The 21,872-nt window shown below is 34.7% G+C and overlaps 1 protein-coding gene across 1 annotated transcript; it reads right to left on the bottom strand.

The window, feature by feature from the left end:
• Positions 1-18,482: 18,482 nt before the first annotated feature.
• Positions 18,483-20,784, bottom strand: LOC149247212 (glutathione S-transferase U17-like). The gene is made up of 2 exons (XM_089458149.1): positions 20,425-20,784; positions 18,483-18,988 (listed from the first exon to the last, which is right to left on the bottom strand). Exons 1-2 carry the CDS (start codon positions 20,746-20,748, stop codon positions 18,626-18,628), a joined length of 687 nt encoding a protein of 228 aa, XP_089314275.1. The 5' UTR covers positions 20,749-20,784; the 3' UTR covers positions 18,483-18,625.
• Positions 20,785-21,872: the final 1,088 nt, after the last annotated feature.

The following is a 21,872-nucleotide window of genomic DNA, read 5'->3' as shown; positions in this document are numbered from 1 at the left end:
TCTAACTTCTAAGCTGATCAGAATGAGGGTGTTGTCTTAATCAGCAGAATGATCTGATTTACTTTAATAGGTTGCCTCACCCAGATTTAACCCACCTTGTATTTGCTGAAAGTGGTATGTGCCTGAGTTTCTTCTCTAGACAAATCATCAACAAAACTAGATATCAGATGGTTGGCTCAGTTGGTAGTATTTCTTGTTTCTGACATTGATCATTAGGTGGCATGTATTATTTCTTCTCTAGTGCTTGCTGCAGGATCTATCCATCTCTATGAGGTTTGATACTGATAGATGTCTTACATTAATGTATGGTATAAGTTTGATGATAGATTATTTAGTCTTTTCCATGCTAATTATTTTTTTGATGATATTCATCCATATAGGTTGCCATGGTCTTGTTAAAGCATGGATTTAAACTCTAGTTCTAAGAAAAGGGCAGGCCCTTAAAATCCTATGGTTAGGTGTAGAGAAGCCTAGAAGAACATCAGTCCTCAAGCTATCCAAATGCCCAATACTGCATAATCAAACTAATGAGAGGAATGCACCAGACCTCAGAGAAAATAAAAAAATACCATTGTCAAGAAAATCAGTCTGTTGTAGCTAACTATTAGCAAGATTAATCACTAAAAAATGCAAGAAAGTTAGTCACACACACACAAGGAAATCCTCTTGGAAATCCTCTCAAAGAGGGAGATAGGGATAACATGGGGTGGAAGCCCCAAGCTCTCTCAAAAAATGACCTTTTATTAAAAATTAAAATGTGTCAGTGGTCCCTCTAAAGACAGTAAGAGAGGAGACCAATAATACCTTCTGGAGGAATAGTCCCAAAACCATTCAACAAAGCTCTTATTCCTCTTGGTCTAGGAGATTATAGGCCACTGATCAGTGAATCGATGAGGGTTAAACTTTATAGCTCCTTCAATCGGTGACTGGACCAACACCTTGAGCTATCTTGTTTCCCATTTAAAAAATTCAAGAGAATCCAATTCATTAAAAAGCAAAATGATGGATTCTATTGTCTAAGGGATGCAATGGAATATCTGCCTTTTAATCCTTAATGCAGACCTTCGGAAGCCCTCCACAGCTCAATGCAGGCCTATTTGGCCTCTTCTTTCTGTTTTAGGGGTTCTTGCTGGCTAGCTGTTTCTAACTTCTAAGATGATCAGAATGAGGGTGTTGTCTTAATCAACAGAATGATCTGATTTACTTTAATAGGTTGCCTCACCCAGATTTAACCCATCTTGTATTTGTTGAAAGTGGTATGTGCCTGATTTTCTTCTCTAGACAAATCTCTTATCTCATTAAATGAGATTGACAATATGCTTATCATTTTACATTACATACAAGGATGCACATCAACACAACTAGATATCATATGGTTGGCTCAGTTGGCAGTATTTATTGTTTCTGACATTTATCATTAGGTGGCATGTACTGTTTCTGCTCCAGTGCTTGCTGCAGGCTCTATCCATCTCTGTGAGGTTTGAATTAATAGATGTCTTACATTAATTCATAGTATAAGTTTGATGATAGATTATTTAGTCTTTTCCATGCTAATTATTTTCTTGAATTATATTAAGATAGAGATATGGGCTTATCCATTTTTCTCTTTAATTGAAGATGGATAATTGAGTCCTTATGGTGCATTTACATTAGATAATATAACCAACAAAGATAATGGAGGTTTGAAGAAATTTGAGTAGTTTGACAACTTTGAATATGTAAATAGGTCCTATGCTCAAATACTATTAGTAGTTTAATTTTCTTCCATAGAAATGACAAGATTACAGAGGAGGTTTACAAGCCCTTGTCTGCAAGATCAAATTATAAGGAAATTGCTGACATTAGAAAGGTGTGAGGAATTTGTTGGGATTAGAAAGGTGATGATGAGAATAAAAGGATAGAAATGACTCATAGTAGTCAATGTCTTGTGTGGATCTGCTATGCTACCCTTAAGTATTCATAATGGTGTATAGAACCTAAAGTTAATGCCAGACGTAGATTGTGCAATCATTAATTAATTTCTGTTGTAGGCTGCGTTGAAATAATGGCATACTGCCATGGCCCATATGTATGGTTGATTTAGGAACCATCTATACTATGGAGCCTTGGCTTGCCAAGGATGCATATTAGCACCCATCTATCCCACTGTTCCTAGTTAATTTCTTAGTTGCAAGGCATCGAAAAATATCTTCAGTAGTAACTTTAACGTTGCCTGTAGCAACCTCTATCTCCTCCACGCACTCTTTCAAGCCTAAAATCTACCTTTTAATCCTTAACGTAGACCTTCGGAAGCCCTCCACAGCTCAATACAAGCCTATTTGGCCTCTTCTTTCTATTTTAGGGGTTCTTGCTGGCTAGCTATTTCTAACTTCTAAGCTGATCAGAATGAGGGTGTTGTCTTAATCAATAGAATGATCTGATTTACTTTAATAGGTTGCCTCACCCAGATTTAACCCACCTTGTATTTGCTGAAAGTGGTATGTGCCTGAGTTTCTTCTCTAGACAAATCATCAACACAACTAGATATCAGATGGTTGGCTCAGTTGGCAGTATTTATTGTTTCTGACATTGATCATTAGGTGGCATGTATTGTTTCTGCTCCAGTGCTTGCTGCAGGCTCTATCCATCTCTGTGAGGTTTGATACTGATAGATGTCTTACATTAATGCATGGTATAAGTTTGATGATAGATTATTTAGTCTTTTCCATGCTAATTATTTTCTTGAATTATATTAAGATAGAGATAGAGGCTTATCCATTTTTCTCTTTAATTGAAGATGGATAATTGAGTCCTTATGGTGCATTTACATTAAATAATAGAACCAACAAAGATAATGGAGGTTTGAAGAAATTTGACTAGTTTGACAACTTTGAATGTGTAAATAGGTCCTCTGCTCAAATACTATTAGTAGTTTAATTTTCTTCCATAGAAATGACAAGATTACAGAGGAGGTTTACAAGCCCTCGTCTGCAAGATCAAATTATAAGGAAATTGCTGGCATTAGAAAGGCGTGAGGAATTTGTTGGCATTAGAAAGGTGATGATGAGAATAAAAGGATAGAAATGACTCTAAATTGAAGTTTTGAACCAATAGCTAACTTGTGGGAAAGTTAAGCATTATGTGTAGAAGGCTCTATGCTTGTTCTATATGTTTTTGAGGTGTGGGCTTGGGCCCTATGCTCTGTCAGTGGATTGATATACATTTACAATGACTGATCCTAACCTACAGTAGGTTCTTTTTTATCTTGGTAGTGGTATTTTGAAGTCTGGTATCAAAACTGTGCATTGGCTTTTTCCTTTTGATGACTTTCTTGTTGATTGTGGCCTGATATCTCCTGGTGATTATCGTATTAGCTCAAATTTTTGGCTTCATAAGTTACATCTTTCTCTTTGAAAGCACAATGTCATGTTGTTGAATTAGTTTTCCCAATTTTGAGCTGTGATTCGATACCTTTGTCAACCATCAATGTGAAGAAACCGTTAGCTCTGTCCTTCTCCATATAAGCCTATCCATGAGCACAATGTGCACAATCACCTTTCTGTTGCACTCATCCCACAACTACAAGCTTCGTTGCATATCACCCTCCTCTGTCCAATAGTTCCCAAAACACATACTCTGCCTCCTCAGTCATGGATTTCCTGCCGAGTCCCTGAATTAATAAATCAACATGCTCTGTTTCTTGTTATAGCTTGTCCCTATACAAGCATGAACTAGTACCCAATTAAAGAAACCCTTCAAAATTAGAGAGAGGCTTCTCAAAAAAATTATCGATAGGTTTTTTTATTATGGTACTCAGATCATAACTGACCTAGATATTATCCTTATGATGAGGGCAGACTGAATATACAGGAGCTTCATGGCCTTCGAATGTGTACTGCTTGGTGCCAGTTACAGCATCCCATACCTGCTCAAGTCACTGAACACTCCTGAGACCAATCTATCACATCTGAAAATATCTATATGGTGACCTTTCAATAATAAATTGATATCACCCAGTGTAGGTCTCTTAGGTTGCCAGATAAGCTACCTTTTGGAAAGGCAAGTTGCTATTGTTCTCATTTATAGCCCCAAAACCAAGAATTTCTCACATGCCTGATCCAGGTGGATGTTGGTGGCCACCCACCTATCCCATTTGGAGCCCCAAAACTGTCTCTTTCAGCTTTTTCAATTTCCTAAATTGTAGCACATTTTACTATTTTTAGCAGTTTTTCGGGTCCTGAACTTATGGAGCCGTTTTGAGGCCCTAAACGACGTTTTTTGGGAATCTGGAGAAACATGGGTCCATGGACCGATGTTTCCTCCTAAAGTGGTAGTACTCGAATAGATCTTTCTAACAAGCTATCGTACGCGTCAAATGGAGATCATATGCCAAAGTTACGACCTCGGGAAATTGATGTACCAATTTACCCAAACAGGGCCCACAATTTGGCGTTTCATCTTCTAGGGTTAGGTTTTGGAAGGTGAAGGGTTTTCCATTGTTTCTCAACAATAAATAGGCCTTCGAGCCTCATTGTAACACAGTTTTAGAACAGTTAAGAGGCATGTAGTCGCCACATCTCTCCTTAGAGATAAGCTACCATCGCCCTAGCTGGTTTCTTTCCATTTCTGTTTGTAAGAATATTTCAGTATTTTATAGTAATGAAATGAAGTATTATTTCTGCTGCATCTTTGTGTCTATGGTTATCTATGTAATTTTTTGCATTCCTGTTTAAAGTCCGAATCAGTGGTATCAGAGCGGTCTACTTTTTCTCTGTTTTTCTGTGCATGTCCCCAACGAGGTCGGGATATAAGGAGTTAGGGCTTGAACTAGTCGAACCTTTGCAAGACCAGCCTCGCAAATCCCGATAGCCTCCCATGGCGGATGAGAAGAAAGACGAGGGGGCAGGAGATCCTATCAAAATCTTGCTCGAAGAAGCCCTCGAGTGACAACGGAACGCGATGATGGACAGCTTTGCCCAGATCCTTCACCGGCTACCCAGAAGCGATGCATCGGCTTCCAGCAGCTACTCTGGAAATGCCATGCCCTTTAAGGTACAAGTTAATTTTGAGATCCCCATATTTGAGGGTCAGATAGATGCAGATGTCGTAGATAAATGGTTAAATCTGCTAGAGGGTTATTTTTCTGTTCATGAATTTTCGAGTCGGGAAAAGATTGTTTTCGCTCTTCTCAAAGCAGCCCCCCATGTCAAGGACTGGTGGGAACCCTATTGCGAGCAGAAGGATGAAAGTACTGGCTCACTATTTTCAGCCGCACCCACCTGGAATTCATTCCAGGATGCCATCGAGGAGCAGTACTACCCTGTCAGAAGCTATGAGGACAACTACATGAAATGGACCACACTGCGGTAGGGACAAGACCAAGATGTGCCAGAGTTCACAAACATTTTTCATACCCTTCGCACACAGTTGGGTATCAAATATTCTGAGCTGCATCTGGTACTCAAATACCGCGGCTACCTACACAGATACATCCAGGAAGAGATGGGGTTCTTGAACATCTCCTCACTCGGCACAACATACCGATACGCTGTCAAAATTGAGAAAAAGTTCAAACAAAAGAAGCGAGACTTTGGATCTCCAAATCCGAGGCCCAAAGGACAAAGCCAAGGCGAGGTGACCCAAGACAACCCGTCGAAGCCACAGGAAAAGAACAATACCATGAAGCCGAAGGACACAGGAAAGTGGTGTGAGTTCCACAAGAGTCCCACTCATAACACAAGTGAGTGTCGGACCAAGCAGTCGCTGGTGGCCGAGTTGAAGGCTTCCGAATCAGATGCATGTTCTGACCCTGAGCCAGAACCTGACAAGGGGAATGGCAAAGGGAAGCAGATCATTGATGCGGATCCCAGCGCCACTATTGCCACTGCCAAGATCCAGAAGAATGAACCTGCAGATCCAGAAGAGGGGGAGCGTCTTTTCCACTCACAGATGTGGGTGAAGGGTTCGCCGCTACAATTCATTGTCGACAGTGGCAGCCAAAAGAACCTCATTTCAGTAGAGTTCGTGAAGCGGTTGGGCCTAATGACTACACCGCACCCGCAGCCGTACAGTATCAGGTGGCTTCGCAAAGGATGAGATCTGACAGTTCGCCAGCAGTGCCGCCTTCCCTACAGCATCAAACCCTTCACAGACGAGGTATTGTGTGATCTTACACCTCTGGATGTTTGTGATGTATTATTAGGCCAGCCATACTTGTGGAGGCGACATGCTGTGTATGAGTCCAGGCCTCGTGCTGTCATTATTTCTTTGAATAATTCATTATACAGGATACCAGAGGTAGCCCCACCTACCGCCACATCTTTGATCACTACCAAGAAAGGCAGCAAGCTCATATCATAGACCAGGAAATTCATCTGTCTAGTTCACTCCCAAAGTAAGGGGAAGATCGTTGCTACATCCATGACCCCTGCAAAGGGTTCCTCCATGCAGCAGCAACAACAAAGGGATACAATCATGACAAGGCACAGGAACAACTTCTCCTCACCCACAGGGGTACCACACAAGTTTCAGGTGGGCGACAAAGTTTGGTTACATCTGCAGAGAGAACGCCTTACCAGAAACCATCAGAAACTCAGGCGACTCCGACATGGTCCTTACACCAGTACCAAGGCTACGTGCAACAATGATTTGAAGCACAACATTCCTCCATTCCTTGACTTGCACAGAGTGTTCAGTGTGGACCGTCGTCGACCATGCTTCCCACCATTTCTGGACACATCAGAGATTGCAGAACAACTCACCAGAGACCCAGCTAAGCAAAAGTTTCCTCATTTCAGGGAGGAACTCAATGCAATGGGAACCATTGCTTCCTAAGGGGGGAGGAATGATCCAAGTGGATGTTGGTGGCCACCCACCTATCCCATTTGGAGCCCCACAACTGTCTCTTTCAGCTTGTTCAATTTCCTAAATTGTAGCACAGTTTACTATTTTTAGCATTTTTTCGGGTCTTGAACTTCCGGAGCCGTTTTGAGGCCCTAAATGACGTTTTTTTGGGAATTTGGGGAAACCCATGTTGGCTCCTAAAGTGGTAGTACTCGGATAGATCTTTCTAACGAGCTATCGTACGCGTCAAACGGAGATCGTATGCCAAAGTTACGACCCCGGGAAATTGATGTACCAATTTACCCAAACGAGGACCACAATTTGGCGTTTCATCTTCTAGGGTTAGGTTTTGGAATGTGAAGGGTTTTCCATAGTTTCTCAACAATAAATAGGCCTTCGAGCCTTATTGTAACACAATTTTATAACAATTCAGAGGCATGTAGCCGCCACATCTCTCCTCAGAGATAAGCTACCATCACCCTAGCTGGTTTCTTTCCATTTCTGTTTGTAAGAATATTTCAGTATTTTACAGTAATGAAATGAAGTATTATTTCCGCTGCATCTTTGTGTCTATGGTTATCTCTGTAATTTGTTGCGTTCCTGTTTAAAGTCCCGATCAATGCCATAGTTGTTGGACTGTATTTTCCGTATCCTGGAAAGTTTTTTGTGCTTGAACTAGATATAATGTTCCATGTGTTTTACAGGTAGCCAGATTAATATATACTAATTCAGGGGTTGTTGTCCTAGCTCTTTTCTCCAAATCCTATTCACAAGCTTTGGAAATGGATGCGTAATTATCATAATCCATCTGGCAAGGTACAGCTCTAAAAGTGTCCTAACGTACTGTTTGTTTTCAGTTTTAGAATTCTACATTTAATAAGCATTTGCAAGCATTTGAATGATGGTAATTCATTTTCCAGGCCATAGCAAATACTGCACCCCAACTGTGGTAGCCAATGAGTGAAATCCTTATGAAAAATGATATGAGTGACACAAATCCAGATGAAGTAGTCTCATGCATAGCCTTGTCAAAGAATGATTCTTATGTTATGTTCGCTTCTGGTGGGAAGGTGTCCCTATTCAACATGATGACATTTAAGGTGAAATAATTTTGTAGAGTGTAAACAAGCATCTGTTATCTTGATTCTTGGGTTTATTTGCTTCATCTTACTTTGCTTAAACTATAATTTTATTGTTTATGATTTCACATTTATCACATATTGAATAAGATATTCATCCATATAGGTTTCCATGGTCTTGTTAAAGCATGGATTTAAACTCTAGTTCCTTCTTGAGGCTTTGAACATCTCCTTTGATATAACTCACACAGTGATACTTATAAATAACAATCTCTCATCAGATGGCATCTGTTACTTGTATTGAGAGCTAGCTATGTTTTTTAAACCAATCCTCTTTATGCTATTAGGTAGCACTTCGTCAAGAAGGGAGGTAGACAAGGACAAATACAAATCTGAGGCCCGTGATGCCTAAGTTAATTCACCAAAAGCCATTTGTCATGTAGGGATGCCTAAGTTAACTCACCAAAAACCATTTTTCAAATAGGGAGGTAGACAATGACAAATACAAGGCCTATATAAAGGCACAAATTCTAAGCCAATTTCCAAGCATACGAATTACAACCCACAACTGTTTGGCACGAAAACGTGTTTTACGAAAAAAATGATGGTAATGCCAAAAGAAAAGGAAATCTAAGCCAATTTGGGAAGGCACAAATTCTAAGCCAATTTCTAAGCCGACTGCTTAAAGCCCAGAAATGGAGGTTCTCATCCGATAATATTAATCTTAAAAGCACTTCCATTTCATGAAACATGCCATCAATGTTGTCAATTGCCAGTCTTCAGATCCCGCTAGTGGAATGGTTGTCTTTGTTAGTGTCAGCTAACTATTTCACTTGTTCCCGACTCCATAACACATTTAGTTGAAGGTTTGTCACATTAATTTACCAAGAGATTTAGGCTCCATCATTGCCATTAATCAACGATCTATTATTTGACTGCTAAATTGTGAAGGTTTCAGCCCTCTAGGGCCTATCACTAGCATTGCCACAACTATTGGATATCTGAACCCTAAGTAAAAGTTTATTTTTGCTCACTACTCCTTGGTTTTGCAGGTTAAACATATCACTAGTTTGCAGCCTTTGAACACAATGATATTTGCATATACATTCATCAAGGTGTTGGTCCAGTCACCGATTGAAGTAGCTCTGTCCTTCTCCATCTAAGCCTATCCATGACCACAATGTGCACAATCACCTTTATGCTGTACTCATCCCGCAACTACAAGCTTCATTACATCTCACCCTCCTCCTTAGTCATGGATTTCCTGCTTTCCTGCCGAGTCCCTGAATTAATAAATCAACAATTCTATTACTGCTTATATTCACCCCTCTGGTGGTTGTGCATTATTGTTGCCTTATAGCTCCAATTCATCTTCAAGATTGCCTTTAATGCCTTTGCTTTAGCTGATGGGTAAACAACTGGTGGTTTGGTTTCGAATATTCTTTTCATGAACAGCAGAGAAACCTTGCCTCGGTAGAACATTTTCTTGAGCAACTACCCCACTCAATGCAGGGACTTGATGCCTGGCTGGTGGTTCGATTTCGAATATTCTTTTCATGAACAGCAGAGAAACCTTGCCCCAGTAGAACATTTGCTTGAGAAACTACCCCACTCAATGCAGGGGCTTGCTGCCTCGCTGGTGGTTCGATTTCGAATATTCTTTTCATGAACAGCAGAGAAACCTTGCCCTGGTACAACATTTGCTTGAGCAACTACCCCACTCAATGCAGGGACTTGCTACCTCGCAACTTGCCTTGTTGATATAGTTTATTATTATTGACATAAAGTGTCTTCATTTGATTTAATTAATGGTATAGAGACAATTTTTCTTTATATGCGGAATTTATGGGAGACATTGTATTAGAAAAAACATAATACATAAAATAATAAATAATAAAAAATATTTAATATTATTATAATTTTAGTTATATATATATATATATATATATATATATATATATATATATATATATATATTAAAAATTATATATATTTTGAGAGACACTTTAAAAAATATTTTAGTATCAATTATATATGTGGGGAAATTTGAGAGTATATGTGTGTCAAAGAGCATATCAAGATTTTAATATTAAAAATATGAATAATAAATAAAACATCTCATTGTCAACTATGTGTATATTGCATAAAATAAGTATATATATATATATATATATATATATATATATATATATATATATATATATATATATATATATATATATATATAGATATATATATATATATAACATTTTATTAATATTGCTCAAAACTAACAAGGTCCATCTTAATTTCATATCTACCAAGAGTCAAGAGAAATCAAATGTCCCCATTTTCTCAAGTTTTGCACTCAAAAAGAAGTTTGCAACTTGAGAGGTTTGATTCCTCTAAACTTGTAGGTCTTGAGTTAAGATAGATCTATGTTGATTTTAATTTTAGATATATCATATATTTAGAGGTATATAATATTATAGTAAATTTGTTTCACTTCTAAATATATCATGTATTAGGAGGGATCAAATCCGTAGAATTGTAATCTTTTTTACAATTTTTGCACTCTAAAAAATGGTTTTACCTTAAATGTTTGAAGTTTTATCACAACATAATAGATGTGGAGTTAGATGATGTATCCTATCTCACAAACACATAATATGTCAACACACACACACACACACATAATATGTTAACCACATATTGAGCATGTATGGACTTACACATCTCCCTGATTTGCATGCCATTGAAATGTTTCAACCACCTATGTAAATTCATCTTAACTTCTTATAGTTTCATCTTAACTTGGGAGCATTGATAGTGAACAAATCTTTGAGGTGCAAATCTTTCCTCAAGCTTTTTATTTATTTATTTATTTTTTTCGCCTCAAGAAATTTGATCCTTCATCTGATTGATAAAGATCCAACTCTCTTTGAAGCCCTGAATTCATAAATTAACAAATTTTAGCAAAATTAATTCTTAGAAACTAGATAGTGAAATTTTAAAATAGAATTTATCATTTCTTTGGTGGGCACTTACCTAGAACTCTTGTTTGAAGGCATTTCTATCTGTTGATGCTCCCACTTCCGTTACCAAACCGACCCTGTCCTCCCATCATATCTGGGATCAACCTATCCGATTCCCAAATCTAGAAGACTTCAAAATGTCTTCTGTCCCCCATGCCCAAAGCTCTATGAAAAATCAAGGCTCAATCTTCACTCTTTGTTTGTGGCTCTATTGGAAATTCCTCCTTTGTCTGTGTAATAACCCTAAAACTCTCCCCCCTTTTATGTGTTATTCCTTCTCCTTATATCTTCTCACACCACCGTCTCAGCCTCCAATGATGCCTTCCATATCCTTTACCTTTTAGCACATGGAAACCTAGAATAGCCATCTAGTTTCTTTCGGGTTCTGAAGAGGTGGACAAATTTTATATGGGAACTAAATAATATACATGGGTTTCTAGCTTTAATTCATGAATTATTCACAAGTTTCAACCTTTAAAAAAGAACTTTAGTAAAATTAACTTATACTTTTATTAAGATTTTAATTTAATTCTTATTTGTTTAACTTATATTTTTATTAAGTTTTTAATTTAACTCTTATTTGTATAGTTTAATTTAATTTTATACTTTTATTAAAATATTTTAATTTAATTCTTTTTTTTTTATAAATTTAATTTATTTATAAGATTAATTTAGCTCACAATATTGTATATCTAATTTATTATTAATTAATTAATTAATTATATATTATAGTGGTGGTATACATATTAAGTACCTCGCTCGACATATTCATCACACTCTAAAGGAGTTAGGTATTTACTTCACAAACCAATTCATTACCCTATACTTAGACATTTTCAATATCATTTGTATTCTAGTGTAGTATATGCAATGCATGCATATGTAGCTATCATATGCATGTCTCATATGCATACTAATATCTCATTTTAAACGTAATTCAAGATGATTCATTACACATTTTCTCTCTCTCTCTCTCTCTACATGTCAACTCCATGTTGAGGACAAAATGAATACACTTATTATGGGTAAAACACTTTAAAATTTTTTAACCATAATAATTTCAATTTATTCAAATATATGTTTGTGTCACATGTCACATGCCATATCCATATTAAGTTTATAACAAATTATACATCTACTTCATATTGAGCAACACATTATTAAAATGTTTTGAATATAATTTTTTAATTTTCAATTGTTTTCATATGTTTAAAGTTGATATTAAAATATTTTACTTCATATAGACATAGAAATATTTGCATGATATCCCACATTGAAATATGTTTATATTTAAACACATTTTTTAAATAATATTTGTCAACTCCATATTAAGCATTGAATGACTCATATATCTCCCATACTAGGGAGTGAAGCACGCCATTTTACTTCACAATAAATTTTGTACTTTCAATTATTTTATTGTGCAACATCAAAACATGCTCATCTTAAATGATTAACAATGTTACTTAAAAAAAAATAAAAAATAAAAAGTAAATAGCTACATATCTACATAACTCAACCTAAATATATTTTAATAGGAATCATCCGACGATCGCACCCATCCCAGGCCACACCCTTCCTTAACATGGATTGATTTTTTGCCCATGGAGTTTTGAATTAGTGACCTTCATATTGTAGAGTGAGTTAACTGTACACACCATCACCATCTATTCTACGCCCCATGGGCAAGATGTGTCAAACTTGATATATAAATATGATATTGAAATAATTTTCTTAATGTAGAAATTAAAATATTTTATTGCACTCATAAGCATGTCTATTTCAAAATAGACCTTCCAAATTTTTTATTTAAATATCAACAATTATTAGGTGGATGGTAGAGATTTAACCTCCATGGAATATGCATGAATATTAAGAGTAGTATTCATAGATAAAGGGTTAATATTGATCTCCAAGTTACTTATGCTATTTTAATTAATTTATCTCAAGTTAATTAATTAAACAAAATGTCATATCAATATGTGTCATATTAGGCATATGGTATTGGTAAGCCATGATATTGATATATGGTATTGTAACAAAATCTATTTGCAAGTTAAGAATTTCCATGATAAATGGGGTGGATCTCCATGATTAAACATATTGTACATGTTTTTTAAAATATATATATTCTTAACTCATATTAATTATTTTTATAATTAATAATGATAATTGAAAATAACATTATAATTTAGTTAATTTTTATGATTTTGTTTTTAATTATGGGAATGTGAAATCTATCATGGGATAAGTGTTTTGATACTTATCATGGATTGATACCTATCGTCATTTACCAACCATTTACTTTATATAGCTGAACTAGTTTATGGTTTAAATTATTATTTTTAATTATTAATATTAATAAATGCTACATATCAAATACGTATGAAACATTGAAGGAATTACACATAGCTTTCTATGCAAAGTTGGTATAAAATTATTTCATTTAATATGAACATTGAAATATTATATATATGGCAGCCTTAAATTATTTTTTAGTTATTGATATATGTTTTTTTAATTCCATGTTAACTAGGCCTTGAGCACAAAATGTTTTCATCATACAAGGTTGTACAAAGTGCCTTTCCAATAAGGGCCTTGAGGAGAGCACTAAACTTGTCTATTCCTTTCATATATATATATATATATATATATATATATATATGATATTAAAATATTTTATCTACCATGGACATTGAAATATTTTTGTATTATTAATAATTCTTTTATATAACAGGTACCATTTTCATACTAAGCATTCAACTTATTATACATCTCAATTATATGAAAGTAGAAATTTTCTAAATGAAATAAGAGTTCTCTCTATATTTATTATTTATATGAAATTGATATAAAATTATATTATTTGAGGTGGACATTGAAATATTCTTGTACTCATACGTCCATCTTGAGCTTAGAAATAATAATGATCTTAGTAATATTGATTTTTACAAAGTTCGTTTATAATTATATATATGAGTATCAAATGGAATGCTAAATGAGTATTAGATGTTTATCACAAGTCTTGTAGCAAGGGAGAAGGTTGCCACTATTTATGAGTTGGAAGGTATACTCATGCAGAAGGAAGAAAGGTTATAGAACCTTAGACCTCAAAGTTTTGATCTAGAGTTGATGGTGAAAAGGAAACAACCTTCCAAAGGAAGGCCATGGGAAGGAAATAAAGGAGGAAATACACCACACGGAAAACCATTATTTTGAAAGCCACCATTTGCAAATCCACAACAAGGTATAATATCTCCAAAGGTTGATGTTATAGTTACATGTCATTATTGTGGTAAGTTTGGACTTAATTTTAGAGATTGCATAAAAAGGAAGTGTCATGAGTCCAAACATAGAAATCTAAGACACATTGGCCATTTTGCTAATAGATGAGAAACAATGAATGTCGATTTCAAAAATATTAGATTGTTTCATTCTGAGGATCCACTACATGATGAAATAGATGATTCAAATATTTGGTTTATTGATTATGGAGCCTCCACCCATATATCTTGTAATAAGCAATCATTTGAAAAATTTCATGAAACTAATAATGGTGTAGATATATATCGTTGGGATGACTATTCACACCAAATTAAAGGTTATGATGATGTATATGTGACATAAAAAAATGGTTGTGTTAAACAAATTCACAAGGTGATGTATGTGCATGGTATTAAGAATAGTATAATCTCAGTTTCTACCATAACAAATTAAGGTTTGAAGGAAGAATTTTTAAATTCATATTGTGTTGTGAAAGATATGCAACATCACTTCAAGAATATTGCTATAAGAGTTAGAGTTCGAGGTTTATATATGCTTAATGTGACAAGAAAAAGTCATCAAAATTTGGTATCAAAAACTATGACAAAATAAGTTCTTTGACACCAAAGGTATGACCACATTAATTATCAACATTTGTTGCTACTTCAGAAACGAGGAATGGTAGAAGGACTTCAATTTATTCCAAATAAATATTTTTCATGTGAATGGTGTGCATTAGGGAAGAGTTCCTTACTCATATAGTGATAAGACAAAGGGATATTCTTGAACTTCTGCATACAAATGTGTGTGGTCCTATGCAGACAAGATCATTAGGCGAATCATATTATTTCTTGATCTTTATTGATAATTACATAGAATATACATAGATTTATTTCATGATAAATAAAAGTGATGTATTTGAATACTTTAAAGAGTTCACAATTCTAGTTGAAAAGTAATCAAGAAAACACATCAATATCCTGTGATTAGATCAAAGGGGATAGTATGCTTCAAGTGAATTCATCAAGTATTAGAAATCCCATGGATGGAATTGTACAACAATATATGATACCACATACTCCACAGTAGAATGTAGTCACTAAAAGGAAGAACAAAACCTTAGTAGAATGTGCACTGAGCATATTAAAAGATAAAAACCTTACTAATGCCTTTTGGGCTAAAGCTGTTAGCACTATAGTTTATTTGAAAATGGAAGTACAATTAAAATTTTAGATCATATGACTCCTTTTGAAGCTATTTATGGTTATAAACCAGCACTAAGCCATTTAAGAATATTTGGAAGCAAGGCATTTCTCATGTTCTAAAAGAATATAGGAGAAAAGTTGATGCAATACATATCAAGTGTATTTTCATTGATTACCGTTCTGATCATAAAACATACAATTTATTTGATCGACGCACACATAAAGTTTTTGCAAGGCACGATGTGTTATTTCATGAGCATGTAGATGAAGGCCATAAGGGATGCATGGAATATTCCTTATGAGTACGTTGATATCAAAGAAAAATAAGTAGATGTTAAGCAAAAATAGAAAGAGGAGAAAGAATCTAGTGACATGGACACCTCTAGAAGCCACAACACACCAAGAGGAGGAGATGATTCACCACAAAGTGGGAGAAGAGATGAAAGTAATGAAGCACCAAGGACGTTATCACGTTAAACACAACCACTAGTAATTTAAAGATTTTTCCTTAATGATTAAAGTAATGAATGACATAGAACCTTTGAATTTTAAAAAAGCTCATGATAATAAAGAACCTGTAGCTTAGAAGTTGTAGCCTAGAACCTGTAGCTAAGCTAAACACAATATAATAATGGTTGCATTAGCTATAAAATAAAAATGGAAACTACATTAGCTAGATGTTAAATATGCTTTTATGAATGAGGAAATAAAAGAAGTATATCTTGTTTAGCAAGAAGGATTCATAAAAAAGGGCCAAAAGCATCTTATTTGCAAATTAAAGAAAAAAATATCTTGATTAAAACAAGCACCAAGATCTTGGTATGTAGAGATTGACTCATTCTTTCTTTAGAAAGTTTTTATGAAAGCAAGAGTTACCCTAACTTGTATATGAAGTCATATCAAAAGGGACTTGTTTCTATGATTTCTTTGTATGTTGATGATATTATTATAGCAGACAGTGCTTCTAAGTTGATTGATGATATTAAAAGACAATTGTCACAAGTTTTTAAAAGTCAAAGGCCTTCATGAATTACATTATAGCTTAGGTATTTAAATATGGAGAAAAGTTGGTTAGGCATTGGTTACACAGAGCAAATATAGAAGAGAGCTACTCAACATGTTCAAAATAAATCAATGTATGGAAATATCAATCCCTTTATATGTGAAACTCTACAATGATGATGGGACAAGAGAGGTGGATGGTACATTGTATTATTAGGGGGTGGGAAGTCTAAATTATCTCACCACAACCAAGCTAGACATAGCATATTTGGTCAACTTCCTAAGTTAGTTCATGGCCAAGCCTCTTGAAAGTCATTGGAAAGTATTGAAGAGAGTCCTTCGGTGTGTGAAAGGGATTGTTAATTTTGGTATTAAATATAGTCCCAATAATTAAATTAAAATTCTAGAAGCCCTACTCCGAAATAGACATGTCTATTAACATAATTAACAATTTAAATTTACTTTAAAGAAAACTTAAAATAACTTTTTAATTCTAAATCCAACTTGTATTTTTTTTTTTAATTACAAGGTTTGTATAAATAACCTAAACATACATATACAAAGAGTAGAGGGCTTGTAAACTCAACAAACTTTACATATATACAAAAAGATGTGTCATTCCTCCAATACTTAATATGAAGTTGACATGTAAAATTTAATATATTATTAATAAAAAAATTATATATACATTCAATACTCAATACTTAATATAGGACTGACAAATATCCAATAAAAAAATTAGTAATAAAAAAATTTCAATGTCAACCATATTTCAATATTTAATATATTTTACTATAAACTTCTTATTATTATTATTTAAAACTATTAAATAAAATAATTATATAAAGCTATTAAAAAAACAATGAAAAGAATACAAATTATTATGCTCAAAACATTTTAAAGTTATGTAACTCAAAAGAATACAAATTATTATGCTCAAAACATTTTAATGTTATGTAACTCAATATAAACTACTTGTATAATTTTTTTGGATATTCGAATGGATTTAACATATACCATACAAACACATATACATAAATAAATTAATATATTATAACCATAATATACACTCATAAAACAACTAAGCTAATTACATTTTAGTTTTAACTTTAAAATTTTAAAATTATTGAGAGAAAAATCAAGTGATTTAACAAAATTTCAAGACTTCTAAAACTTTAATTCCACCGTACATGCTGAATCCATGCTAATCTTATTATCGCTGCCACTTATTTTTAATCTAATAATAGTGTTACTATCTATCTTATTTAGATTAAATCTAAGTACTATTTTTATCTCATTTAACTTGAATCTACTTACTATTATTTTTCTTAACCTGACCCAGCATATATACCTCAAGCAAATCCCAACTTTTGCTGGTAATAAGGTGGTTTAACATGCTGTAGCCATCGATAAAATTCAGTGGGAACTTATTTACATTGTAGGAGTCAGATACAATAAGGTGGTTTATCATATTTTAGCCATTAACATGTTAGGATATTCCGACACATAGGATATAGTTAAGTTCAACTTGGTCTAGCATAAAGTTAGGTTAGAGTTAGGTAAAGTGTGTTTCTTTACTGTTGTACATTTTGTAACTTACAATCCGACGGTCACAATATGTAGTGATCCGACGGTTCACTCTCACCTCGGTATTACCGACACTTGATCCGTGGCTTGACACCCGATTGGTCCATGAGTTCTATTTAAAGCGCATGGAGGGTCATTGTTCGGGGAATCCGTGCATGAGAGAAGATTATGTAAATTTTCATTCTTTGATTAATAAATTGCCTGTAGTACCCACGTTGGGACAGGCCGTGGACTGTTTCCTTGCACTCTGAGGGTTTTAACCACGTCAAAAATACTGGTGTATTGATTTGAGATCTGGTTGTGACCGGTGTCCTTTTGGTATTCTTTCTGTGGAACTTACCCTGTAAATTCCTACGTAACAAAATCTAAGAATTTATTTAGGATAATGTGGTGGTTTTGTAGGTCAAAACACATAGTCTAGTACCTAGAGATTTAATAAATTGACTGTATATGTAGCTTAACTTTTCTATGAATTAACACATTCAAGGAAGGCTGAGATCTGACAAAGATGCTCATAAAACTTCAAGCTAGATATAGACCAAACTTTGCACTGATAAACAAACTACTGTATCAACTCAGACTAAACCGAGGACATAGTTACATGTATTTACAGGAGAGAATTAAATGAAACATGAACCAATGTAAAGTGTTTTTAATCACCGAAGTTGCGTTTCCGGAGGCTTCTGGCATATTCCAGCAACCTGTCAGGTTGGGGAAGTGCTTTCTGTACACTGGGTTGTTCGTATATTTTCTCCATCCACTCGTTCATGTGAGGGCATTTGGAAGTATCAGGGAGCTTCAAATTTACAAGGCATTCGGCTGCCCGCAGCCAGGATACATAGGGTGCAAGCACGATATCAACGAACCCTATGTGATCTCCAGAGAAGAAGGGTTGTCCCAGAGAGATCGTGGCGAGCGTGTTGTCCAGTCGTATGAATTCTTCCACCAATTTGACCTTTGCTTTTTCCTGTTCCTCGCCTTTTGTTTTCACAATGCCACCGATGATGGAAAGAACCTGAAATCATTCAACAGCAAACTCATCGGATAACCTTAATGGTAGAAACCCTCCAAAGCACCCACAATAAAAAGATTGAAAACAGTGATATCGTTTTTATGAGACCTGTAATAAATTCACCCATGAAAGGGTTTATCGATTGCTCTTTGCAACCTCAGTGGAAGAAGATTTTCAAAGCAAACATTTCCATTTTTTGGATTTTTAAAGGTCTTATGCATAGAAATAAGCAGAACTATGAACTAAGATGTCAGGATTTATAAGTTGGATTAAGGTAATATTTAATAGGGAGTAGAGTTTAGTTTTTTTAATGATTATTTATGATTTTGGCACGAGCTTAGACTTACTGATAAGGGGAGTCTACTCTTTGAGCGGCACACCATATACACAATGTGATTTGAACCCTCACTTCTTGGGTTTCGTTGAAAGAACCCAGCTGCCTCATCACACATCACTGTATCTGTAAGGTTTACTTATTACTATCTTATAGTTTTGAATTTTATAGGAGGGGTCTAGAATAGGACTCACTTTTGAGGAAATTAAAATTGGTGGACAAAAAAGATCAAGACCATATTTAATAAGAATAGGTTCCAAGATTATAGGAGGGGTTGAGAATAGAAGCCACCTTTGGGGAAATTAAAATTAGTAGGCAAAAAAGAGGATGAAGACCGTAAGGTCATACTTTGTCGACGAAATAAACAAACCTATGAACAAGTAGGTTAGTGTGAACAAGTAAGTTGGTTTTACTGGGTACAAGTAGGTATGAACAAGTAAGTAAGTGTGAACAAGTAAGTTGGTTTTACTGGGTACATTAAGATCATAATAGTGTCATCTTTATTTCCAGAATTTTGATGAATAAGAACTTTAAGCCAATTATAAAAGATAAAAGATTTTCTCACTACATAAGAGTAGAAGGAAAAAGAAGATACAAGTTCTACAATTGTGGAAACAGAGGTAAAATACCCTACTAACATAAATATGAATGAAATGGTTGTTTTTTTCTTTTTCTTAACATTTTTTCCAATAAATTTAGCCTAAATTTTAGTAGAGATTTATGGGTATCTTAATTTTGAAGTCAATAATCTGCAAAAATTAAATATCCATTTTTATCTTTTTTTAAATACTGACTTTGTGAATTCAAAAACTTATCTTAAATAACTAAATTCACAATATAACCAAAAATTATATAACCAAGTTCTTAAAAAATAACACAAAAAATACCTTAATCTTGACAAACAATGAAAAACATTGATAAAAACTAATGCAAATCAATTCCAAACACCAAAAATAACACAAAAAATACCTCAATTTTGACGAACAACAAAAAAACATTGCTAAAAACTAATGCAAATCAATTCCAAACACCGAAACATAATCAATATTGAATAAAACACCATATTCAACTGAATAAAACACCATATTCAACTTTATAGCAATACCTTTTTATCAATGAAATCTGCCCAAAACCGAGCCAAACCCCTATCGTAGGCATCTTTAGGCAAGAAATCAACTCCATCTTTAGATGGCCAGGTTTCATCGATATACTCTAATATTATCAACGACTCTGGTATGGCCCTGCCATTGTGAATCAGCACCGGCACCGTTCTCAGAGCAGGATTATACAGCTGCAGAAGCTGGTCCATTTCATTCGAAGTATCGCTCTCCACGATTTCATAATCGACACCCTTGAACTCCAAGGCAAGAACCACTCTCGTGCAAAAAGGGCTGGACCAAAGTGTCAAAAGCTTTACGTGATCTTCCATGAAATAATTGCCCTCCCACCCCAACAAGCACTAAGCTCCAATTTTTATAATGGAAGTTTCAAGAAACTGTGCATGATTTGATTCTTTGATTCTTAACGTAAGTCTGGATTTGATTCGATTCTAGAACATCAGTCTTATCTTGATTGTAGATTTTGAAAATATAATCTTTAAATAAAAATAAATATCTATCATGAATTTTTTTATTTTTTCGCTTTTCTAAACCAGTTTTGAAACCTTGTTCTGGTATTCCCTGACCTAAATGTTTCACCCATTGAAGACTGTTCCTCTTTATTGTGGCCCTGAACGCCATATTCATTGAAAGGAACCGCAGTCTTGTAATTCAAAGTGTACGATATTCGGTAAGATCACTGTTGCTTTCTTCTCAGGCATCTATATGACGTTGGTCTCTTTTCTTGATGCCCTGCAATTTGCTTTGGCTACTTTTTCTTTTTGCCTGTTTTTTATTCTATTTTTCTGGTAAAGATTTGATGTATCAATGCAAAAGGATTGGAGCCCAGGGAACAAAAGCGAGAATTTGTTTTATGGGATTCCTGATCCAGAACAAGCACGTTTCGTTACAGGAGAGCCAAGGTAACAACTTGTGGTTTATAGTGTCAAGCAATCAATTCTATGGGAGAGCGAGAATTTGTTTTATGGGATTACTTTGGCATTTTCCGGCCTGAAAAGACATCTGATTTGCAGAGACTGTGCACGATAAAACAACCCGCTTCAATGTTCCCCGAACCTTTTCTCTTTAGGTGGCTCTCCACCTGAAATAGAAGATATGGATTATCAAATAAAAGTTACGTGAGAATATTGAAAAAATCGAAGTTGAAGATATCAATTATCAAATAAAAGTGGGAGAGAATATTGAAAAAATCGAAGAAGTCTACATAGTGCTTTCATTTTATAATTTCCTGATTGCTCACTGTTCTTTGGCTGCCAGGAATCCTTATATTTAATTTCGTTTGAACTTTAATTTTTAATGGCTATGACAGGTTTTCACAAAACAGAAAAAGCTGTGACAAGAAGTCATAGGTTCAAAACTAGATGGGGTTAGAGTATGTATGCTTTGCTAGACTTAGCAGTCAAATCCCTGATTTTCATTATTTTATGTGAATATG

Source organism: Pinus tabuliformis, chromosome 7 (genome assembly GCF_031772625.1).
Source record: "Pinus tabuliformis cultivar Carrire ecotype Pingquan chromosome 7, CPIR1, whole genome shotgun sequence".
In the NCBI taxonomy this organism is placed as follows: domain Eukaryota; kingdom Viridiplantae; phylum Streptophyta; class Pinopsida; order Pinales; family Pinaceae; genus Pinus; species Pinus tabuliformis.
The sequence above is the reverse complement of the archived record's forward strand: the minus strand, read 5'-3'. Positions and strand labels throughout refer to the sequence as shown.